The sequence below is a fragment of the Apteryx rowi genome, unplaced genomic scaffold, assembly GCF_003343035.1.
Source record: "Apteryx rowi isolate R43461 unplaced genomic scaffold, aptRow1 scaffold_108, whole genome shotgun sequence".
Classification (NCBI taxonomy): domain Eukaryota; kingdom Metazoa; phylum Chordata; class Aves; order Apterygiformes; family Apterygidae; genus Apteryx; species Apteryx rowi.
The window spans coordinates 1,392,012-1,411,677 of record NW_020447286.1 but is presented as its reverse complement, the minus strand read 5'-3'; the positions used below and the strand labels follow the sequence as shown (position 1 = coordinate 1,411,677).

Sequence of the window (19,666 nt, the reverse complement as noted above, 5' to 3'; positions counted from 1 at the left end):
GATTTACCAGAAAATTGTTGTCTGATTATTTTTTGTATTTATATGTTAACAAAAAAAATACCACAAAACATGGAGGGAAGAAAAGAGGAATAAAAGGTCAAACAGACAGAAAGCTCACCTTCATAAAAATATGCCACTCATCAATCCTGTGACTAATACATATTATGATATTTTGGCAGTTCAAGTTCTACGTCACAGTTTTACTCCAGAGGCTAATGAAATACAGATTATGTCAACATATCAGAGAAATTCAACCTACCTACTCAAGCAAACTAATCTCAGACTCAGGCTGTTAATATGTTAACGGCAAATGTCGTCAGGCATAAAATTGCATGTGACAAGACCCCAAGTCACCTAGAATTTTGAGGTAGTTTTACTTTTCATAGACACAGAAACCTGGCTTTGTGTCTGCTCTCTGTAATGTTATATTGTCCCTCTCCTTCCAGATCACTCACCTAATGTCTACACATCTCACCCAACAACCTACAAAACCTGCCCCTTCCCAAGTAAGTGCAGTTGCTCCCAGACCAATAGTAATACTCCCTGCTCTCCTGGTAGTTTCGCCTATGCTAGTTATATCTCCTAAGGCAAACATAAAATACATACTAGGAACAAACAAACAGAAGAGATATTGCCCATTGCATGAGATGGAAAACTGGCAAGAGAAACAATAATAAAAAAGCAAAGTAAAGTACTGAAAGAAAAGGATATAAGGAAAGTGGGAAAATTGTATTTTACTTCCCACTCTGTGGTGAATAATGGAATTTCTCTGTGTGTTTCATTTAAACCAATTTATTTTGAATTTCTCACAAGCCCCTCCACTCCAAAACATTAGCATTGTTCAGTCCTTAGTCCCCAGATGAGCCAAACTGATGTGCCTGTTGTCTATTCCCATCTGTCTAAATAATACATGCCATTTTGCTGCAACTTCTGGTCAAAAAGTAAGAATGCCATTAGTTGGAGAGTTTCCATAAAATTGGGATGTAACACAGAATACAGTTCCGGAAAAATAAAACATCTGTTTCGTATGTACGTGAAATAAAAAAGCCATTGAAAACCAGGAAACATTAGTAGCGGTCTTAAAATCCGTGAGGTAAGAAGGCACTCAGAATCTCACCTTTCCAGAAGCTCCTGTGTTGGCCAAACCCAGGCACGTTATCCTGTAGAGTGACTGATGTTAAAGGTGAAGATGATGCAGCAGAAAATAGCCATCCTAGCTAGAGACCAGCGTTGCAGGCATATTGTTTTCCGCTGAATCAGCTTCAATTACACATCAGTAGTAACTATTCCCACTATGCTGTTGGTTAAATGTCAAACAAAGAGGAAATATCTCCCTTTGTGTGGAAATCTCAGCCCCATTCCATACTTTTTAAACATCACATACCAGTTCTGTTTCGAAACTAAATACCGTGATATTTTGGGTCAACGGTAGAAAAAGAACAGTAAGGAGAACTCAGAAAGTGAAAGAAAAAAACCTCCTGAAAGCACACAAATGGACTAGGGAGTCATTATTGTCATAAAATATGATTTAAGGAAGTATTTCTAAAAAGAACCTGACTGCCTGATGCTCTTTCTTCATTAATCAGGTACTAAAATATAAGTTATTTATGAAAAAGCTTCTCTTCTAGGATATTGACTAAACTATTTGTCAATATATCAGTTCAATAAAGAAAAAAAACCCATTTTTTTGGAAGGGAAGATTTAGAAGTAAGTGGAAAGATAAATTGAGAGTTACAGATTTAATAGTTTTTTCTAGTCCTAATGCTCTCTGTTCACTTTTTCTCGCAATAAAAGAAAAATGGACTTGCCAATGAAAGGAAAAAACAACAAATTTAAAACTGGTTAAAGAAAAGCATACTCAAGTAAGGTCTACAAGATGAAGTGTGGAAACAAAAATATTTTGAATCAATACTTGAAGTTTTATTACTCATATTTTGTGGTTCATGTTTCATCCTATATAGGGAGCTGAATATTTTGTATTGGAGGGCAATAGGTCCCACCTATGCATCATAAGCCACATTTCCTATTCAGATCTTCCCTAGATAAAACTCCACTAAGAGTACTCACATCAGTAAAACTTGGCCCAGTATGGCAACCTTCCAGAAGACATGGAAGGATTTTTTATCACTTTAAATCAAAGCATAGTATCACAAAGAAAAGGGAAAAAGCTAATGATAGATTTCACCAAGATGTTGAGATGAGTTTGCAAGTCCAAAGCTCAAAGTAAAACTCACAAAATAACAGAAGAGGTTTGCTCTAAAGTGCTACCCGAGACCACATAGTTCCCCGTGCTGTTCCACACAGGGAAGTACGGGACATGTCTGTGCTACAGATGGGAGTCATTGTGGAGCTACTGTGCATATTTTCTATGCTGTTCAGCAATGCCTGATGCTTTATGGAAACTATACTACTCAGAGAAGTTGATCAGACATTTCAAAGTATATGTGCACTGTCTTTTTATTTGCAAATACCCAGACAAATTTCTTGTATCCTTAAAGCACTGACAACACTGCAAATGCTGATTATATGCAATAGACCTGATCCTTACAGAAGCACATGAACACATATTCCACATGAGAAAACCTGAACAGAAATAGCAAACCTTATTATACGCATGAAATCTGCACACGGAACAACTTAACTAAAACTGGATTTTTATTATTATCACCCCTAACCAATTAACTCCTCTACTGTTACAGAGAACCTTTTCTCTGAGAATCAAAATGAAACCAATAGTAAAGATAAACCCATCTCTTTTATGATTCATGGTTCATATATGTTTATAGTTAACTATATAACTGTATAATGAAAACATTAGGTACTATACATAATGTCCTTTCATTATCTATAGTTTAACAGCTGGAATTTCTGAATAAGGATAGAGGCTTAAGTATATAAACCATTACTAACAGTGAAGGTAGACAAAAATTGGATTTCAGTGCAACTTGGAGAAGTTTCTAAGTGGATCTCACCATTTTTGACACAAAGCAGGATGTGTATCTCATAAATGCTTGCAGATGCATGAAACTGTCTGAAAAGTCACTGTAAAATGTAATCAATGACTCCTTCCAAGAGAGGTTTTTCACCTTCACCTTTTAGGACAGCATACCAAATATTCCATGGTTGCAATAAGTTATTCCTAGCACTGGGGCAAGTAACTGAAGATCAGGTGTTAGATGCGTCAGCTTCCACAGGATACCAATTTAAATGAAATAAGCGTTGCACATTAATAATCGGCTTTGAAGGCTAATACTATAATTCTAACCCTTCTTGCTGTTTGTGACATTGGAATCCTTTGAGAAATGTCAGAAGTAAACTGACAGTTTCCTCACAGATTATACAACACAGCAGTTCAACATTGCCATTTATTTTACAGGCACTTTTCAGTGGTTAGGGTGAAAGTCACGCAAAGAGACATATGGGGGACTGGGAGTGGAATTACTAATTTATACATGTAGTTTGGAAAAAAAATGGTGCTCTGGGTTTGATTTATGATGCCTATGGCTCAGGAAACCTAATACACTTTCAACTATTATTAAAATAATCATGTAGTTTAAAAAGAAAAAGAAGATATTTCCAAGGGCAGCAACCATTTTACCATTAACTCAATGTGAATTGATAATTTTAGACAATGAAGAAGAATGTAGGTTATAAATAATAATGAAGAAAAAGGTCAATCAGAGCCATTAAAATTTAAAGACTGCATTTAACTTTTGTTGCAGAAAATTGCTTTTTCCCATACCAAGTGCTGCTTTGCTATGGTTCAAGAAAGCATTTGTGCATGTGATTAATTTAAAACATATGCTTACTTCTCTTCCTATTCAGCAAAGCACCTATGCCTATTCTCAACTATGTCTATGTCTTCTCACTAAATCAGGGACTTAAAATTATAGGGGTTTTGGTTGTTTTTTCCTATGAAATTATTTTTAAGATAAAAATAATTTGATTTTCTGTAAAGGGATATTTTTTCAATTTCATTTTTTAATATCTTCCAGGTAAATAAAAAAGTAAAACATATCATATTGGCATTTTTAAAGGAAATTTAAACCACTTCAGAATCTTTAATTACATAGTTAACTATATACATATACTCTTGAACAGTATAGCCAAAGTCTACTCTTCAGCACTACTGTGCCTTTTTTCTTTCTTTCTTTTTTTTTTTAAGAAGTCCAGATAATTTATATTGGGGGCTAGTAACTCATATTTAGAGTGTTGTGACTGGGCAGATTTTTGTGAATTTAGTTCTTGACACTGGGTGTATTCACTATTACTCTAACTCACTGGGTAAAATTTAGTCATAGAGTTATGATTTCATAGTTATATGGACATAAAGTAAGAATAACATTATATGCAAGAGCTATTTCTGTTTTGCATATTAGTGGTCATGTATTTTCAAGCATTTTTAAAGAGCACTATGACGAACCTTAAGAATGTTCACTTGCAAAAAGTCCATTGAAAGGGGGAAATGTAAAACAGAGATGCATCACTTGTGAGGAGTTATGAATGTTTTCTGAAAGTATGAAAAAAGCCATGTGATGCTAGTGTGATATAATTCACTCTATTTTTTTCTGTTCAAATAATTCCTAAAGCATCAAAGAAGAAAGTGTCAACAGCAAAGACTTTGTTTAATCATGGTGCCTTGTTTGAGGAGGAAGAAAGACTTCTGGGAAGAGATGGATTGCATTGACCCTGAGAGAGAAGAATGTCATAATGAACCAGCAGGCCAGCCGAGACACTTGGTAGAGTGGGCTTTCCCCTAGGCTCATCCGACTTGGGGACTGAAGCCCAGGGTGAGAGGGAGAGCTGCAAACGAAGGAGGTTTGCAAGGGCTGCCAAGGGGATTTTCACATTCCTACTCAGAAGACCGTGTGTTTTCCTCGCGTGTCTGTACACTGATGCACAAGAGCATCAGGGCTGCTTTCAGTTACAAAGGGTTAACTTTCAGTTGCAGGGCTATATCCTCTCACAGAACACTTACATTAAAGTCCATTGCAATTTTTCATTTGTTTTTAATGAGAATTGCACAAAGACCCTTGTCCCCAATAGGGGATATTATTCTTGGATCTACTAGTTCCACATACACAATTTATTTTCTTCTTAATATCATTGTAAAAACAAAGAAACAAGACAAAGAAGCAAGTCGTGGGAAAGACTGTGATTTAAAAACTTCATCAAGTTAGGCACCCAACGGGAATGTAACCTTACAGCTTCATTGACAGTCTTTAGTTCCATAGGAATTAATGTAATTTATGAAATCTCCAGGACAGTAACAGACTTTGTTCTATAGAAAAAACTATTTAAAAACATTTAATATAGCAGATGTGCAATTCCTACTCGAAGAAAGCATATGTATGTTCTGATTTCTTCATATAATTTTTAAGGCAGGTTTAATCTTAACATTGTACCTCCAAAAACTTAGCAATTTGCACACCCATATGCATTCATGCACATTCACACAACTCAAGGAACCAAAGAACTTCTTTCAATGTGATTTGGTTAAAATGAATCAAATATAGGCTTTGTAGAGCATTTTGTCACTGGATTTGTTTTCTGATGTGAGAAATTAAATATTGAGTGAATCCAGAGAGATTTTGTGACCCCAATAGACAATGAAGTGTAATTCACAGAATACACCTCTTCTTTGTTTTCATTATATCTTTTGCACTTAAAAGTTTTTAGTATAAATTCACATGACACTTTTTGCAAATATTCTTTCTTTCTGTATATTATCAAAACATTTTTTTCACTTTTTTTCTTGTATACTCACTTATCCTTACATTCTTATTTTGACATAGAGAAACATGCTGAATATACTATGCAGAGGCTTCTTTTAGGAAGGATGAACCTTGACTTCACCATTAAAAAAAAAAAAAACTGAAAAATCACAGAACATGTCTGTAAATCAGCATAAAATATAATTCAAATATAAGGCTCCAAAATGAACTCTCAACTCCATGACCTTTCTTAATCTGTACATTTGCCTCATCAACAAGGCACATGGTAAAAACGATATACTGTAAAACATTAATTCTTTACATAACAACAGAAGATAACATAATGGGTCAGGCCTGAAATGACCTTTCATATCATAAAGCCTTTGGTATTTAAGCAGCCAAAATTAACCCTATAAAAAAATCTGTATAAGCAGCATAAATACTCTGATAATTATAATCCTGGGTATTAGATAGGTGCCTGTTTGGTATAAATCAGTATAAAAAATGAACAATTGTTCAGACAGAATAGAATACTAGAACATGTTTAAAGACACTTTTAATACTTTTAATTAGAAAACCAAAGACAACCACCTCCTTTTAGAAACTCAAAATCTAAAACGAATAGAAAATGAATCAATACTCTCCGCAAAAATCCTAAGCCCCATGGAGTTCACATAAAGGACCCCGTTCTTCAAATACTTTAATATGCTACTCTTGAAACCTACTAGCCTATTTACATGAGCATAACACAGGCATGCAGATATGCTGGTGAGTAACACTGGAATGCTCCAGCAGTAAAAAAAAAAAAAACTTTTCAAAATGTAATAGCTTATAAAAAATCAAAGTACTCATTTTCAAAACAGATCTAAGCACTGGCAAAACATTGCTCTGTCTATAGTCAGAGGATCACCAGTTTTGAAAATTACACTCTCCATGTCCACTCAATTTTATTTTCCCAGCCCAAATGGGGTTTCAACATTAGGAGCAGAATCCTCAAAGAACTAGCTGAAATAGTCAGTTCTCCACTATCTGACATAATTAAGATTATTTGGGGGGTAGTATTTCTTTTGAGGATCTGTTTTCAATCCTCTTTACTATTCAGTGACATACTGAAAAGATCAATCGTCTTTTGGGATGAGAGTGCATAAAATATTATGGACATTAAATCCTCCCTGCAAATTCAGATGTATTTTTCAGGTCTATGCATTTTATTCCACAGTTAAACGACTAAGACATATTGGGCTCCAATGTAAAAACATGTTTAAAATCTGGAGCTGTGTCAGACTGCTGTCTGGGTTTGCTAAAGGATTAGCAATTTGTGACTTCTGTCAAAATATCTAGCCTAAAGTGACAGAAATAATATATTTCCCTGATTTAATGCATGCGAAATATGCTGGCAATAGTAACAACTGCATATAGAAATCACAGGCATTCATCCTTAGGAGTTCAGAGTAATTAAGCAGAGGTGATTGAATTGACCAGGATTTTAGGATACACACCTTTGCATGACCTTAGCTGGACACAAACTCGTTAAGGTCCTTCGGCGTAGAAAACTATTAGCGATATAAATTATGATTATATTGTACAAGTATGATGGTTAATATGTATGAAAGTTCAAGGGACTGAATAAGGGATCTCTACAATCGAAGGGTTTAAATTGTTGTGCATGGAGATATAGTCTAATACCTAGGCGAAAGAGTAGCTACAGATAGTACAAAAGTACTACACAAAAGTGGAAGATGTTTTCTGGGGAACTGCACTATCTTTATACAGAACTGAGTCTTGATAGCCAAGGGCATCCTGCATCCTTGATTTTGACAGGCTAAGCTTGTCTTGAGGTTGTGAGGCTCCCATCAGAGTGAATCCCAGACAAAACTCCTCTCACTCGATGACTGCTATCATAATATTTAGGGAAGAAAGAAAAAAGGAAGGATAATTCTCTGTAGTCTGAGTTTACGGTCTAGGCTTTGTTGGTGAAAGGAGCAACAGATGGATTTGGCCAAAGAAGACAAAATTGAGAATGGGTTTCAGAAGAAAAGGAGATAGCCTGGGAGAGTGTTCTCTGTCTCTACGGAGTGATGCCTAGGTAGCCAACAGCCTTCTGCGATGCTTCAAGAGGGCATGCCAATGTGGGATGTTCTGGAAAAAAGGGCAGGGAAGTGGACCCACTGCCCGTGGAGCCTCCAGCTGTTTCCTCTTGATGATATATTAGAAATGTAAGAAATATACTTCTTTTTAGTTCACTTTTTCATCTGAAATAATTTTGTTAGATAGATCTCAGTCAAATATAAAATTTTTAGTCATAAATTATAACAGAATAATAGAGTATTAGAGGGGCATTTTGTAAATCTGCAAAAATATTAAACAAAAGTTGTCATTCTTCAGTATTTTGGTATTTTTAATTATGATGAGTAACACCTTATTGCGTAGTACCTTTACTCCTCAAACAGTCCCATAGACTTCACCAGGTGTCCTCACTTAGAAAAGAACTTTCCATCATAAATGCAAGTGGCAGAATTTAACCACTCGTATGATGAGAACTGGAATATTTTACCTACTCCCTCAAATGACCACACAGGTGGAATATTTCTTTCTCTTTGGGATAATAGCATTATTCCTCCCTATTGATTCATTTTCTCTTGACCATCTGTATTTTATCTTGCAAAGGGCAGGTCTAATACAGTGGAAAATTTATTTCATATGGTTGATCAATTCATAATTTCTACCAATCAGCCAAATTGACCTTAAACTTCAAGTATGGCCATACTTAGACAGTATACAAAAGTAATTAATGTCATTCACCCCATTTTATGGATGGAGGGTCCTGTCAGATACACCTGTTGTCTGTTACAATGTATAAAACTGACTGATAGGAACAACTGTGCTGATACTGAATATTAGGCTTTCTCCAAGACATTTGAATTAGTACATAGCCATCTGATGAAACATTGTACATTGTGAGTTATTAGGGTAAAAATAAACTGCTGACATATATCATGGTATAGTTGTTATTAGGTATGCATCAGTGAATCCTCCTTTACTGAAAGATTTCCTAAGTTTTTTTCTTGATAGAATAGATAGATTTTTAATTTATCAGTGATTTAAATGATCATCTGACTTCTTTCTGAGTAAAGTTTACAAAAGACACAAAAGGACTGTTGATGCATAAATAATGAAGAGAATAGGTTAATAAATGTTCTGAATGCATTCAGGTTGTGGAATGCTCTGAATAACAAGTTAATATCAGAAGCTAACATCACAGATTTTAATACAACCATACCCAAAGTTGGATATCTTGAAATGAGGAGCACAGTTTATACGTAAAGTGCATGAAAATGCCCTAGAAGGTGGAGATTCAGATTGATGTTCACTTGAGCTTCCAAATACTTGACTGAGGTACCTCAGTTAGTGCCTCAACTAAGTGTTTAAAGTTAAATGGGATAACTTTGGGCTTAAGAGAAGAACTTCGGGTCAAGTGACCAAATACTACAATAACAGTGTGATGCTGTGCCAAGAATGGCTAATGTGCTCTTGAACCCATGAAAAGAAGAATATCAAAGAGGAGTAGTAAAGTGACTTTGCCTATATACACAACATAGAATAGTTTGTCTGATTCTAGTGTCTACACTTCCAGAACATGTGAAAATACTGCAGAGAGTTCACAGGAAGGCCACAAATATTACTGAGGAATCCTTGTGGTAGGAGATTTAAGGAGCTATATTTATTCAGCTTATCAAAAAAAAAAAAAAAAAAAAAAGCAAAGGGGTGACTTGATCTTTGTATATAGGTACTTACATATGAAAAAGATGTGGAAAAGATAGTGGGAGACTTTTCAACTTTGCTATCAAAGGTATATAAAGGTTAAATGGCAGGAAGTTGAAGTTAGATAAATTTAACCTTGAGTAAGTGGCAATTTCCTAACACTGAAAGTCATTAAATATTGGGACAGCTTACCACAGAAATAGTGGAGTTGCCATTATCTGGAGTCTTTGAAATGACAATATATATTCTCCTGAATATGTTTTAATTCAATATCTGGGAGAAATTATCAATGCAGCAGTATGACTGACAGCATACAATGTTCTGGTGATCCCTTCTGGCCTTTGTTCCTATATATGCAATAGCCATTCATCCCTTTCTTTACGAAGCATGGGAGGAACAGAACTGCCCTTACCTCTTATCCCTTACTGAGTGTCACATGTCCAACTGTTCATTAAGATAATTATTGTAACCAAATCTCATGCTTCAGGTTCTCACATAACCAGGAGCTTTGGTTAGGAAGGAAGTGTTTTCCCTGTGTCACAAGTGGATATGTTTATCTTTTTTTCTGAAGGATCAGAGATTAGCCACTTTTGGAGATAGGGTTGTTCTTTGAGTTGGTGCAGAAAATCTTTTCCATGTGTTACTTGGCTAGTATTTGCTCAGTTTTCTGGGCTGAAATAGAAATACTTCCTCAGGTTAGATTGTTGGGGTCTTGGGCCTTCCTGCTCACTCCCCCCGCACCCCATCATAACACATTTGTCATTTGCTGTGAACATAGCAGTAATGCTCACCTAATTAATTTCCTGCCTGTTATGGCCTTAGGTGGCATTTTAATCTCTCTTGAAATGCACACATATTTCAGCCTCCAAAATCTGAAATGCTTTAGTCTAGCAGAAATTTGGGGCTTTAGGATGCTTTGGTGCAACTTAACAGTCTGTGAAGTTGGCACTCAGACCAGATGATGTAATGATCCCTTCTAGTCTTAAATTCTGTGAAATTATGACACTTATCTAGCATCATTTTACATACATGAACTCTTGACACTACTTTAAAGATCACCTAGGTTAATGACTAGTTTCACATGCACTATAGATAGGGAAGTCTGCAATAAATAAGCAATTTCATAGTATTTAGCATTGCATATTCAATTCCATAAATGGATTGACTTGATAAATATGCTAAGATTTAGTTGATGACATTCTAAATAGCGGCGGTAAAGAGAGACACTGTGTCTCTGAGCAAATATTTTCAGGGTAAGAATTTGTCACACATTTTATCTAATGAAGGATTGACCAACACCCACTTCTGTTTGATCAGTGAAACCAGATGTTCCTTCTCCTTAATCCTCCGCAAACCGAGAACGGAGATGAGGTAATAGAAAAAAGAATGGAGAGGGAATAACTGGGCAGATCATTGTTTGTTTTGATTATAAAAAGATACATCAGAAATAATATCCTAGAATAATAGAAATAAATATGTATACCATTCTGTTTCTTAAAAAGAATGAGGTGCAGCTGAAAGAATGACCAAATGCTAGCCAAGAACACAAAAATTACATCATATGAAAATTAAACTGAGGTATGACTGGAACATTCTTTCTTAACTTCTATTTCAATTCATTTCAGCAAGAACTTGTCTGCTTTTGTTTGGGAAGAGAGGACAATAGCACAGGCTCATCACAAAGCTGAACATTATTTTATTCTTGTTCCACATCTCAGAATATCTTGAAAAAGAAGTCCACCCCTTCCCTCCACACCCAATGAAAAATTAAGGGAAACATAGATTACAAATAATAGCAGAAATTCCAGCATGACTGAACTGTACTCCACACAAATACACCTGCTGCCTCACTAAAGGCTGTTCCTTTGTAACAGGCTTTAAAGATTTATTCTGAACATAATCTGGAAGAAAAATTCTTAATGCACTGTTCTTCTCCACAACTTCCATTCCCTTACAGGTTTTATCATGCAGAGATGCTCTCTTCTCCAGAAATCAGCTGTGTCTTGTTGTCACTACATAGTCTGTTAAAAAATAGGATATAATTTCTGAAAACTGTTTTCTTTCTGAATTTACTTTATCTGTGTTTGGTGGAACTCCTATCTGGATTTATTAAAGCTGCTTCTTGGGGTTGGCACTTTGGACCATTGGAAGGCCTCCTAATTCCCCCTTAAACATATTGGTCTGGTGAGTAGATAACTCATTAAGATAAAAAAACAGTGTTTGACTGCGGGTAGCTCCTCTGATTTCTCTAAGGTTCATCATAATTCACCTAAGGTATTTTGAGCTATATAGGACAGTATAGAAATGCTGATTGCTAGCAGCTAGTGGTGAAAAAATATAGACTGATACAGAAATTACTTATTTCAGTACTCTTCTACTAACAAAACTGATAAATTTGTGCAAATGCAAAAGGAAGAGACAATGCAGACTCTTTATTTTCTTTTCTCTTTTTTTTTTTCTTTTTTTCTTCTGGTGACTTCATTAGCAACAGGAGTGACAACTGCTGTTGGCAGTTGCAACTGCATTTGATAAGAATGGATGCAAGGTAACTTTTTCTCCACTTTCCTTCATCTTTTTTATTTGTTTTGAAAACTTATCTCAGATTTGTTCTCAGAGAGCACTTAGGAAGGATTCAATTCTTGGAATTCATGGAAGATTTGGGTTGGAGGATCTCTGACTTGCTTTCTTCATAAAAAGAATGTTGATTTTAATGAAGTGAGCTCTCTTTCATTTCTGGATGATAGACAAATACACACTGGAGGCACCCAACCTTTTCTGACCTGCATGGCCTTTTTGACATTTGGAAGCATTTCATGAAGTCAGTGATAATTAACCCACTTACTGGTGGGCAATTAATTTGCTTGTATTTTGCTGGACAAGATTTTGTAGTATCCTCTTTTGCAAACAGCGACTTAGTTGTTATATCTGCAAAGTCAGCACTCCTATTTTTACCAATTTGCAATTTATTTCTAAATGGCAGTAAAACACTGGGTAATTAGTTGAAATGTTTATATCTGAGAAAGCAACATTCATCAGAGCCAAAGTAATTAGAAAGAGAGAAAAAGAGAAAAGATGCATGTTGCTATCAGTGACTATAATTCTATGCTTTTAGAAAGGTAGCAACAGCTATACTAAAGAGAACAGCCTGGAATTTCAAAGTTATATCAATTAAATCAATATTATAATAAAATGTCTACATTCATCTGCTTATATTTAATTTTTGAAATGGGTATACAGTTTGTCAAAGAATTTATAAATAATTTGATTTAGAAAAAAGTATTTGGTTTTACTCTGGCAGTTCGACCCAAGCTTGAGGCAGAATCCAATAAATCCAATATATATTGCTTATTGTTTAATATGATCAATATGTTCAAATATAATTATTAAGTCCAAAGAAATAGTATCATGATACTATTTTTTATAAACCGTGAAAAGCTTTAATGAAAGAAACATTTAAACATAGGTAATGTATCATGGTACAATTTCATTGTGAAAGATTTCAAAGCGTCTTTCAATTGTTACATAATAAGTTATGTTAATATTTTTTAGAGAGACTGATGATTTGGGGAATGTACATTTTTACTGTGTGTTTTGAGCAGCTTAAAGTTTCTAATTTTCCATAAGTTCCAACGAGTAATGCTCTACCAATTAGGCAACCAAATTCTGCCTTTTGAAATCTCCTTTTGGCTTCAGTGGTTGTTGACAGAACTCGACGTTCTGCAAGACACAGCTCACGCCTATTTTTTATGGGAAAGGATGAATTTATAGCTGTGTAAGAATATAAGGCAGATTCTATTCAGGAGGCAGAATGCTTCTTTTTATAAAAAACATTGCCTTTTTACTGAAATACTCAATCAGGATGCAGCATCCCATACAGTATGGATATGATTGTGAACACGGCTTTGGGATATCATCACAGTTCAAATGAAGGACTGTAATATTCCATTTTCTTACCTAATGGCTTTTAAACTTTTGTTATAAGCCAACAATGAAGCACATCTTCCTGCAACACAGGACCAGAGACCCCCAAGAACAAGAGTCTCAATCGGATGTTTTCTTCCACCAAATTGGTTCTCTTTCACCTGTTCAGTAAATTGCAATGGCTAAGGTTGTAGAAAATATAGTCCTGCTATTCTATCAAGTTCTCAAATTCCTATATTCTTAATTTTTATGAAAATACATATTATAGTCTAAAAGCCATACAGTTTTCACTTAGAGGGTTACATCTTCTTTTGGCTTAGGAAGCACTGTTGAAACATATGCTTAAGGTTCCTGAGCACAAAGCAAGTATTTCCCTTGTATTGATACTGTTGATATGTAGTTCCATATGGAAGAGTGAATCTAGCTTTATATTCTTCATTTGCTATGTATCTGGATACACAGAAGTCTGCTATAACGACTCCCTTCTTTCCTCCCACCTTCCATTCCTCAACATGTCTGGAAACTGTCATTTTCCAAATAGGTATACAAGCTTCAAATGCATCTTGTGCTATTTAAAGAGATTCTGTTCAGAAGCTGCTGGGTTTTCAAATCAAAATTAGATTTTACTTATACTGAAGTTCAATATATTTAATAAAAATATCAACAATGTCAAAAAATGTTCCTTTCACCCAGTAACTCCACATTATAAACCAGCATTCACCCTTCAGATAAAAAGTCTGGGTTTTACTAGTTTTTTTTTAAGAAACATGTTTTGGTTCCTATTTATAAATAGAATGACCTCATCATATATTTTTTAAGTTTGTTATTGGCATTTTTTGTATTTATCTCCTATTTATCCATTTGGGCTGCTATTTTATTCCACTTCAGATATTTATGTAGAGACACCTCCTCTGCTTGTACTGTCTCCACCTCAAATTATAATTCTCTTAATCACATTTTTCTGTTTATTGGCAACACCTTTAGAAGCTGTGGAGCATGTTATCAAGATAGATGTGAGGAACTGTGATCTGAGCTGGGAAGAAAAGAGAAGCTTTTTAAGAAAAAACAAACCTGTTTTCGTACAACTGTCCTTAGTAATAAAAATGAATTTAGAAAAATGCAAGGAATACGATGTTATCATTGCGCTCCAGCTGAGTCTGGCTGTGAACCAGCTGTACTGTGTAAGGATCTCTGTATTCCCTGATTAGGCTATTTCCATGGCTAGATCTTATGAGTTTGGGGAGCAGCTTTCAATCGTTTGTTATTCTCCCTTCCATGAAAGTCAGAAAGTGAGCAAGTGGCAAGAGAGTTGAGCTGGAGGAAACTAGTAGAAAATAATCAGCAATCATTGGTTCAGGATGTTCTTCTAAGGAGAAAGCAACAATCAGAGTCTGAACTGCAATTTTGGGATCTGGTCCTTTCACTTCCTGCAGTTACGTGGTGTCCTTATCAGTCAAAGAAAACAAGATTGCAATTTGCCCACTCTATCACATACCATATGTTATTTTTAACCTTCCATACATATGGCACCTGTCTTTTTTTAATACTGATGGTCAGCTTTTGACATACTGGAAACTAGTATAGCTACTTCTTACTGTAAGAAATATATTTCCTGTTGGTCTACACAACAGCAAAGTGGTAATTTTCCCATGACTTCAGTGTGGGTAAAATTTTAGAACTTCAGTTTGACAAGGGAGAGTAATAAACAAAAAGAAGGGAAGGAAGGACAGTGATACATAAGAGGAAGATCACGGGCCACACAATCTTATACATAAATCTTGCTTCTCAATTTTTGTTTGCTTGGTTTCTATTTTTATCAGCCAGTTGCTTATACTTTCTTAAGTAGTATTCCTAAATATACAGACCTTGCTTTCTTTAAACTGTACCAGGAAGCCTGACAGGAGGTTCATGACAAGAGCAATGAAGACATGCAAAGTTGCCTTCTTTTAAAATTATTGCTTATTACGTAGTTCTTTTCTCAATTTTAGCAGACAGTGTCTTTGTGCGATTCAAATAATTTCAAGTATAAGTGTTGTGCTGGGGTCTTAACTTCTGAGGTACTTCTGACTTTGATGGCTGAGGAAGGTGCACAGCATGGATTGGATCTTGGAGCATGACAAACCAAACTAGAACCACACGACCAGAAACAAAGGAATGCCTCTTTCCTCAGAAAGGCTTGCTCAAAAAAAAAAAAAAAAATTACTAAAGTAAATGCCTGCATTGACTTATATGAGTACACTTTACAAAACTTTATATCTTCCATTCATAGTTATCTGAGCTAAGTGATTATTTTAAAATAGCTCCAGTCTCTTTTCCTCAGTTTTCCTATTTTTTCCAACCAACCCACCCCAATAAGTAATACTGTAGGTATGGGATGGGTCTGAATTGTTGCTTTAACTCACTAGGTACAAAACTGTCAGTTAAATATTGAGCATAAGAATTAAAGATTAAGAGACAGAATCAAATTAGTCTGGCTAGGAGAGCTTAAAATGAAAATCAGTGAGAAAAGGAATTAGGGGAGGCACATTTTTAAAGGGATGAACTGAGTAACTTTGTTATGGAATAACCAAGGAAAAAAAGAATATATGGATGTCTTCTTTGTAGTCACATGCTTAATTAAAATCACACTTAACAGTAAGGACAAAACTTTGGCAAAAATACGACAACATATATTTGCGCTGTTTCTTTCACATATGAAAATACCCCAGACCTTAACCTTGTACAACATAAGTAGAAAGTAAGCTTCAATTTTTTAGGAAATAGGCGAGTTTTCCCAGTTTATCCAAGTTCAGCTGCAGAAAACTTTAAATACAATGCTTTTCTCTTTTTCCTGTTTTCATTACATCTACACAAATCAATTGACTATTTATTATGTAGCTTTAAGCTTTTGGCAAATGTTTTGAAATATTTGGAAATGGAAAGAAAAGCACTTGTAACTTCATTTATTTTGAAGCTCTGCTTTTTCTCATGTTCATCCATACATCAGCAAGGCTGGTCTCTATGTTTCGCTCTGTATGTATTGTATAAATAATATATATAATATTAAACCCATCTCTAATGTGGACTCATATAATTGCAATCAGTTTGAAATCCCACTCCTTGCCTTGGGGAAAGCAAGAATTCGCTTGAATGGTGCTCCAATAGCACCTCCATGACAAGCCCTCAGCTTTACCAGCAGAAATCACCAAACATTACCAATTAAGCAAGCCTATCATCCAGCATCTGTTCCTGACATTTGCCCGTAAAAGCCCTTCTTACCCTGGGCTACAGATGGTCTTCATGTGTCGTGTCCCATTGGGCAAATCGCGTGACCAGGCTTCTCCAGATTCCTAGACAGCGGTCATCAATGTGCCGCTCTGGCAGCCTACTCAAACTCTCCTTCAGCCTCAGGGCAGCCCAGATAAAACAGTGGGACCACCTACCACTTCTTTCACCTACTGGAGTCCAACTTCTTCTCCTGGCTCATTTTCCTCTTCTCATTCAGTATGCCAGGGCAAAGTCCATGGACTTCACAGCACTGTCTCTGAGGTATATAAAACACTAGCTCCACTTTCAGCTCTTCTCAGATTTGATCACTCTCCAGAGTCTGACCAAAATTTTAAGAGGCTGAGGGCCCAAAGAAGCTCTGTTGTTTCTGTCTTGTAATAAAACAAATGATCTCCCTGGCATTGCTAAGTATGTGATAAAGGCCTACACTGAGTGGCCAGTTTTCACCTTGAACTTCTGATTGGATATTTTCAGCTGGACTTCCAAGGCCCAGATCTTGTAATGTAATTTATATCTTTAACCACAAATTCAATCTAATAAGAGCTGAAGAAATTCGGGCCCTCAGGATATATGTAGGGAACTTCAAAATATGCTCATAAATTCCATGAGTATTTTAGAGTGGCAATGAGAGCAGGATGAAGACTGATGTAAGCAGGAAGAAGTGTTCAACATTTTGGACTCCATGTAGCAGCACACAGGTTTTACATAATCAGGAGCAGGTCCAATGCCTAAGGAAGCTTATATACCAATTTAAAGAGAGAGACTGGTGCATTTGTAAGTCTAGTTCTTTAACCCTGACCTAACATACCTGAGACTGCAAGGATCCAGATTTCTGAAAAATCCAGAAAACTTATATTTTTGCATGAGAAATACACTGACAATATAGATTATATGCTGCATTTACTGACCTTCTCTATAGTACTACTTCACTCACCTGTAAGGGTTGTTAAGGGCATAGACTTGCTGAATGTGAACAAAACTAAGAAACTGAATTTAACCAAAAATGATTAAGGTGTTCCATCTCCCAACATACTAAAGATTTATTTTTTACTCTGTGTGTTATTACCTAAAAAAGAGATTCAGGAAAAAAAAAGAATATTTAAGAATAATTTTGCTTTAAGAAGCGTTATATCAGCTCAAATAGTAACAAAACTCTAGGATGAAAAGGACTTCCTACTCTGTATAATTCTGCAGAATATGTCTTCAGTTACTAGTGAGTTCCCCTATACACAGACTGAATTTTGGATCATCGTTAAATTTCATCAGTGAAAATATCCTTTGTAAGATTTGTATAAGAGCTCTGAGCACTTTAATTTAAACATTTATTTTTAACCATGGAGAATTTTCTGAAATACAGAGCAAAGAAGTCATTTCTGTAAAACAGATTTCTTACCTCTGATGGATGTCCAGCTCTAATAAAAGTACAGAGTGGATCGAAAGCTCCTGTTCCACAAGCCAGAAGATGTGTTCTGTTGTATCGGTGAAGGACACGGATGTAATTTGCACATTCATCCTTGTTTGCATAAAAAAATAAACAGAAGTAAATCTTAAAATTTGAAAATAGATTTTTAAAAAGAAATTATCTTAACTGTATTCAGATGACAGTATGCATATTGAGAATTTCTATTCTGTTACCTATAAAATCTTGTTTCTCCTGCTTTACTCTAGAACTGAATTCATGGATGGACACTTATGACATGAAGAAAAACAATTTTTAGAATCCTGGTTTATCACAAATTATTTTAGACACTTAACTTGTTAGGAGTTATTAAGTTATAAAACACATTTTTTTGTGCTTCTTCAATCTTGGAGTTATTCCATAAATTTAAATATTTGCTCTACTAAGTTTTACTATATGCACTAGACATTAGACTCAAAGCTTGAGATATGAACATTCAGCAAATGTCTTGTGATCAGCAGCGCAGTCTAGTTGGAGGCCTGTAGCTAGCGGTGTCCCCCAGGGGTCAGTACTGGGTCCAGTCTTGTACAACTTCTTCGTCAATGACCTGGATGAAGGCACAGAGTGCACCCTCAGCAAGTTTGCTGATGATACAAAACTGGGAGGAGTGCCCCATACACCAGAGGGCTGTGCTGCCATTCAGAGGGACCTGGACAGGCTGGAGAGGTGGGCAGAGAGGAACCTCATGAAGTTCAACRAAGGCAAGTGCAGGGTCCTGCACCTGGGGAGGAATAACCCCATGCACCAGTACAGGCTGGGGGTTGACCTGCTGGACAGCAGCTCTGCGGAGAAGGACCTGGGAGTGCTGGTGGACACCAAGTTAAGCATGAGGCAGCAATGTGCCCTTGTGGCCAAGAAGGCCAATGGTATCCTGGGCTGCATCAGGAAGAGTGCTGCCAGCAGGTCGAGGGAGGTTATTCTCCCCCTCTACTCAGCCCTGGTGAGGCCACATCTGGAGTACTGCGTCCAGTTCTGGGCTCCCCAGGACAAGAGGGATGTGGCACTACTGGAGCAAGTCCAGCGAAGGGCTACAAAGATGATTAGGGGACTGGAGCATCTCTCTTATGAGGAAAGGCTGAGAGAGCTGGGCCTGTTTAGCCTGGAGAAGAGAAGGCTGAGAGGAGATCTTATCAACGCGTACAAGTATCTGAAGGGAGGGTGTCGAGAGGATGGGACCAGACTCTTTTCAGTGGTGCCGAGCAACAGGACGCGAGGCAACGGGCACAAACTGAAACACAGACACTTCCATCTGAACATGAGGAAAAACTTTTTCACTGTGAGGGTGACAGAGCACTGGAACAGGTTGCCCCGAGAGGTGGTGGAGTCTCCTTCTCTGGAGATATTCAAACTCTGCCTGGACGTGATCCTGTGCAACGTGTTCTAGGTGACCCTGCTTGAGCAGGGGGGTTGGACTAGATGATCTCCAGAGGTCCCTTCCAACCTCAACCATTCCGTGATTCTGTGATTCTGTCTTCTCTCTCAAGTTAAATAAACTTTCTTTCAAGAAAAATAACACTTTTATATTTTTCCACAAGACCTCTGC

General features: G+C 36.3%; 1 protein-coding gene across 1 annotated transcript in view; it reads right to left on the bottom strand.

Moving 5' to 3' along the window:
• Positions 1-19,666, bottom strand: part of SEMA3E (semaphorin 3E) — a 143,505-nt gene that overhangs the window by 38,281 nt on the left and 85,558 nt on the right. The window contains exon 4 of the mRNA XM_026071298.1: positions 18,058-18,177. Within this exon, the coding sequence (XP_025927083.1) occupies positions 18,058-18,177 (120 nt within the window). The remainder of the gene's footprint in view (positions 1-18,057; positions 18,178-19,666) is intronic.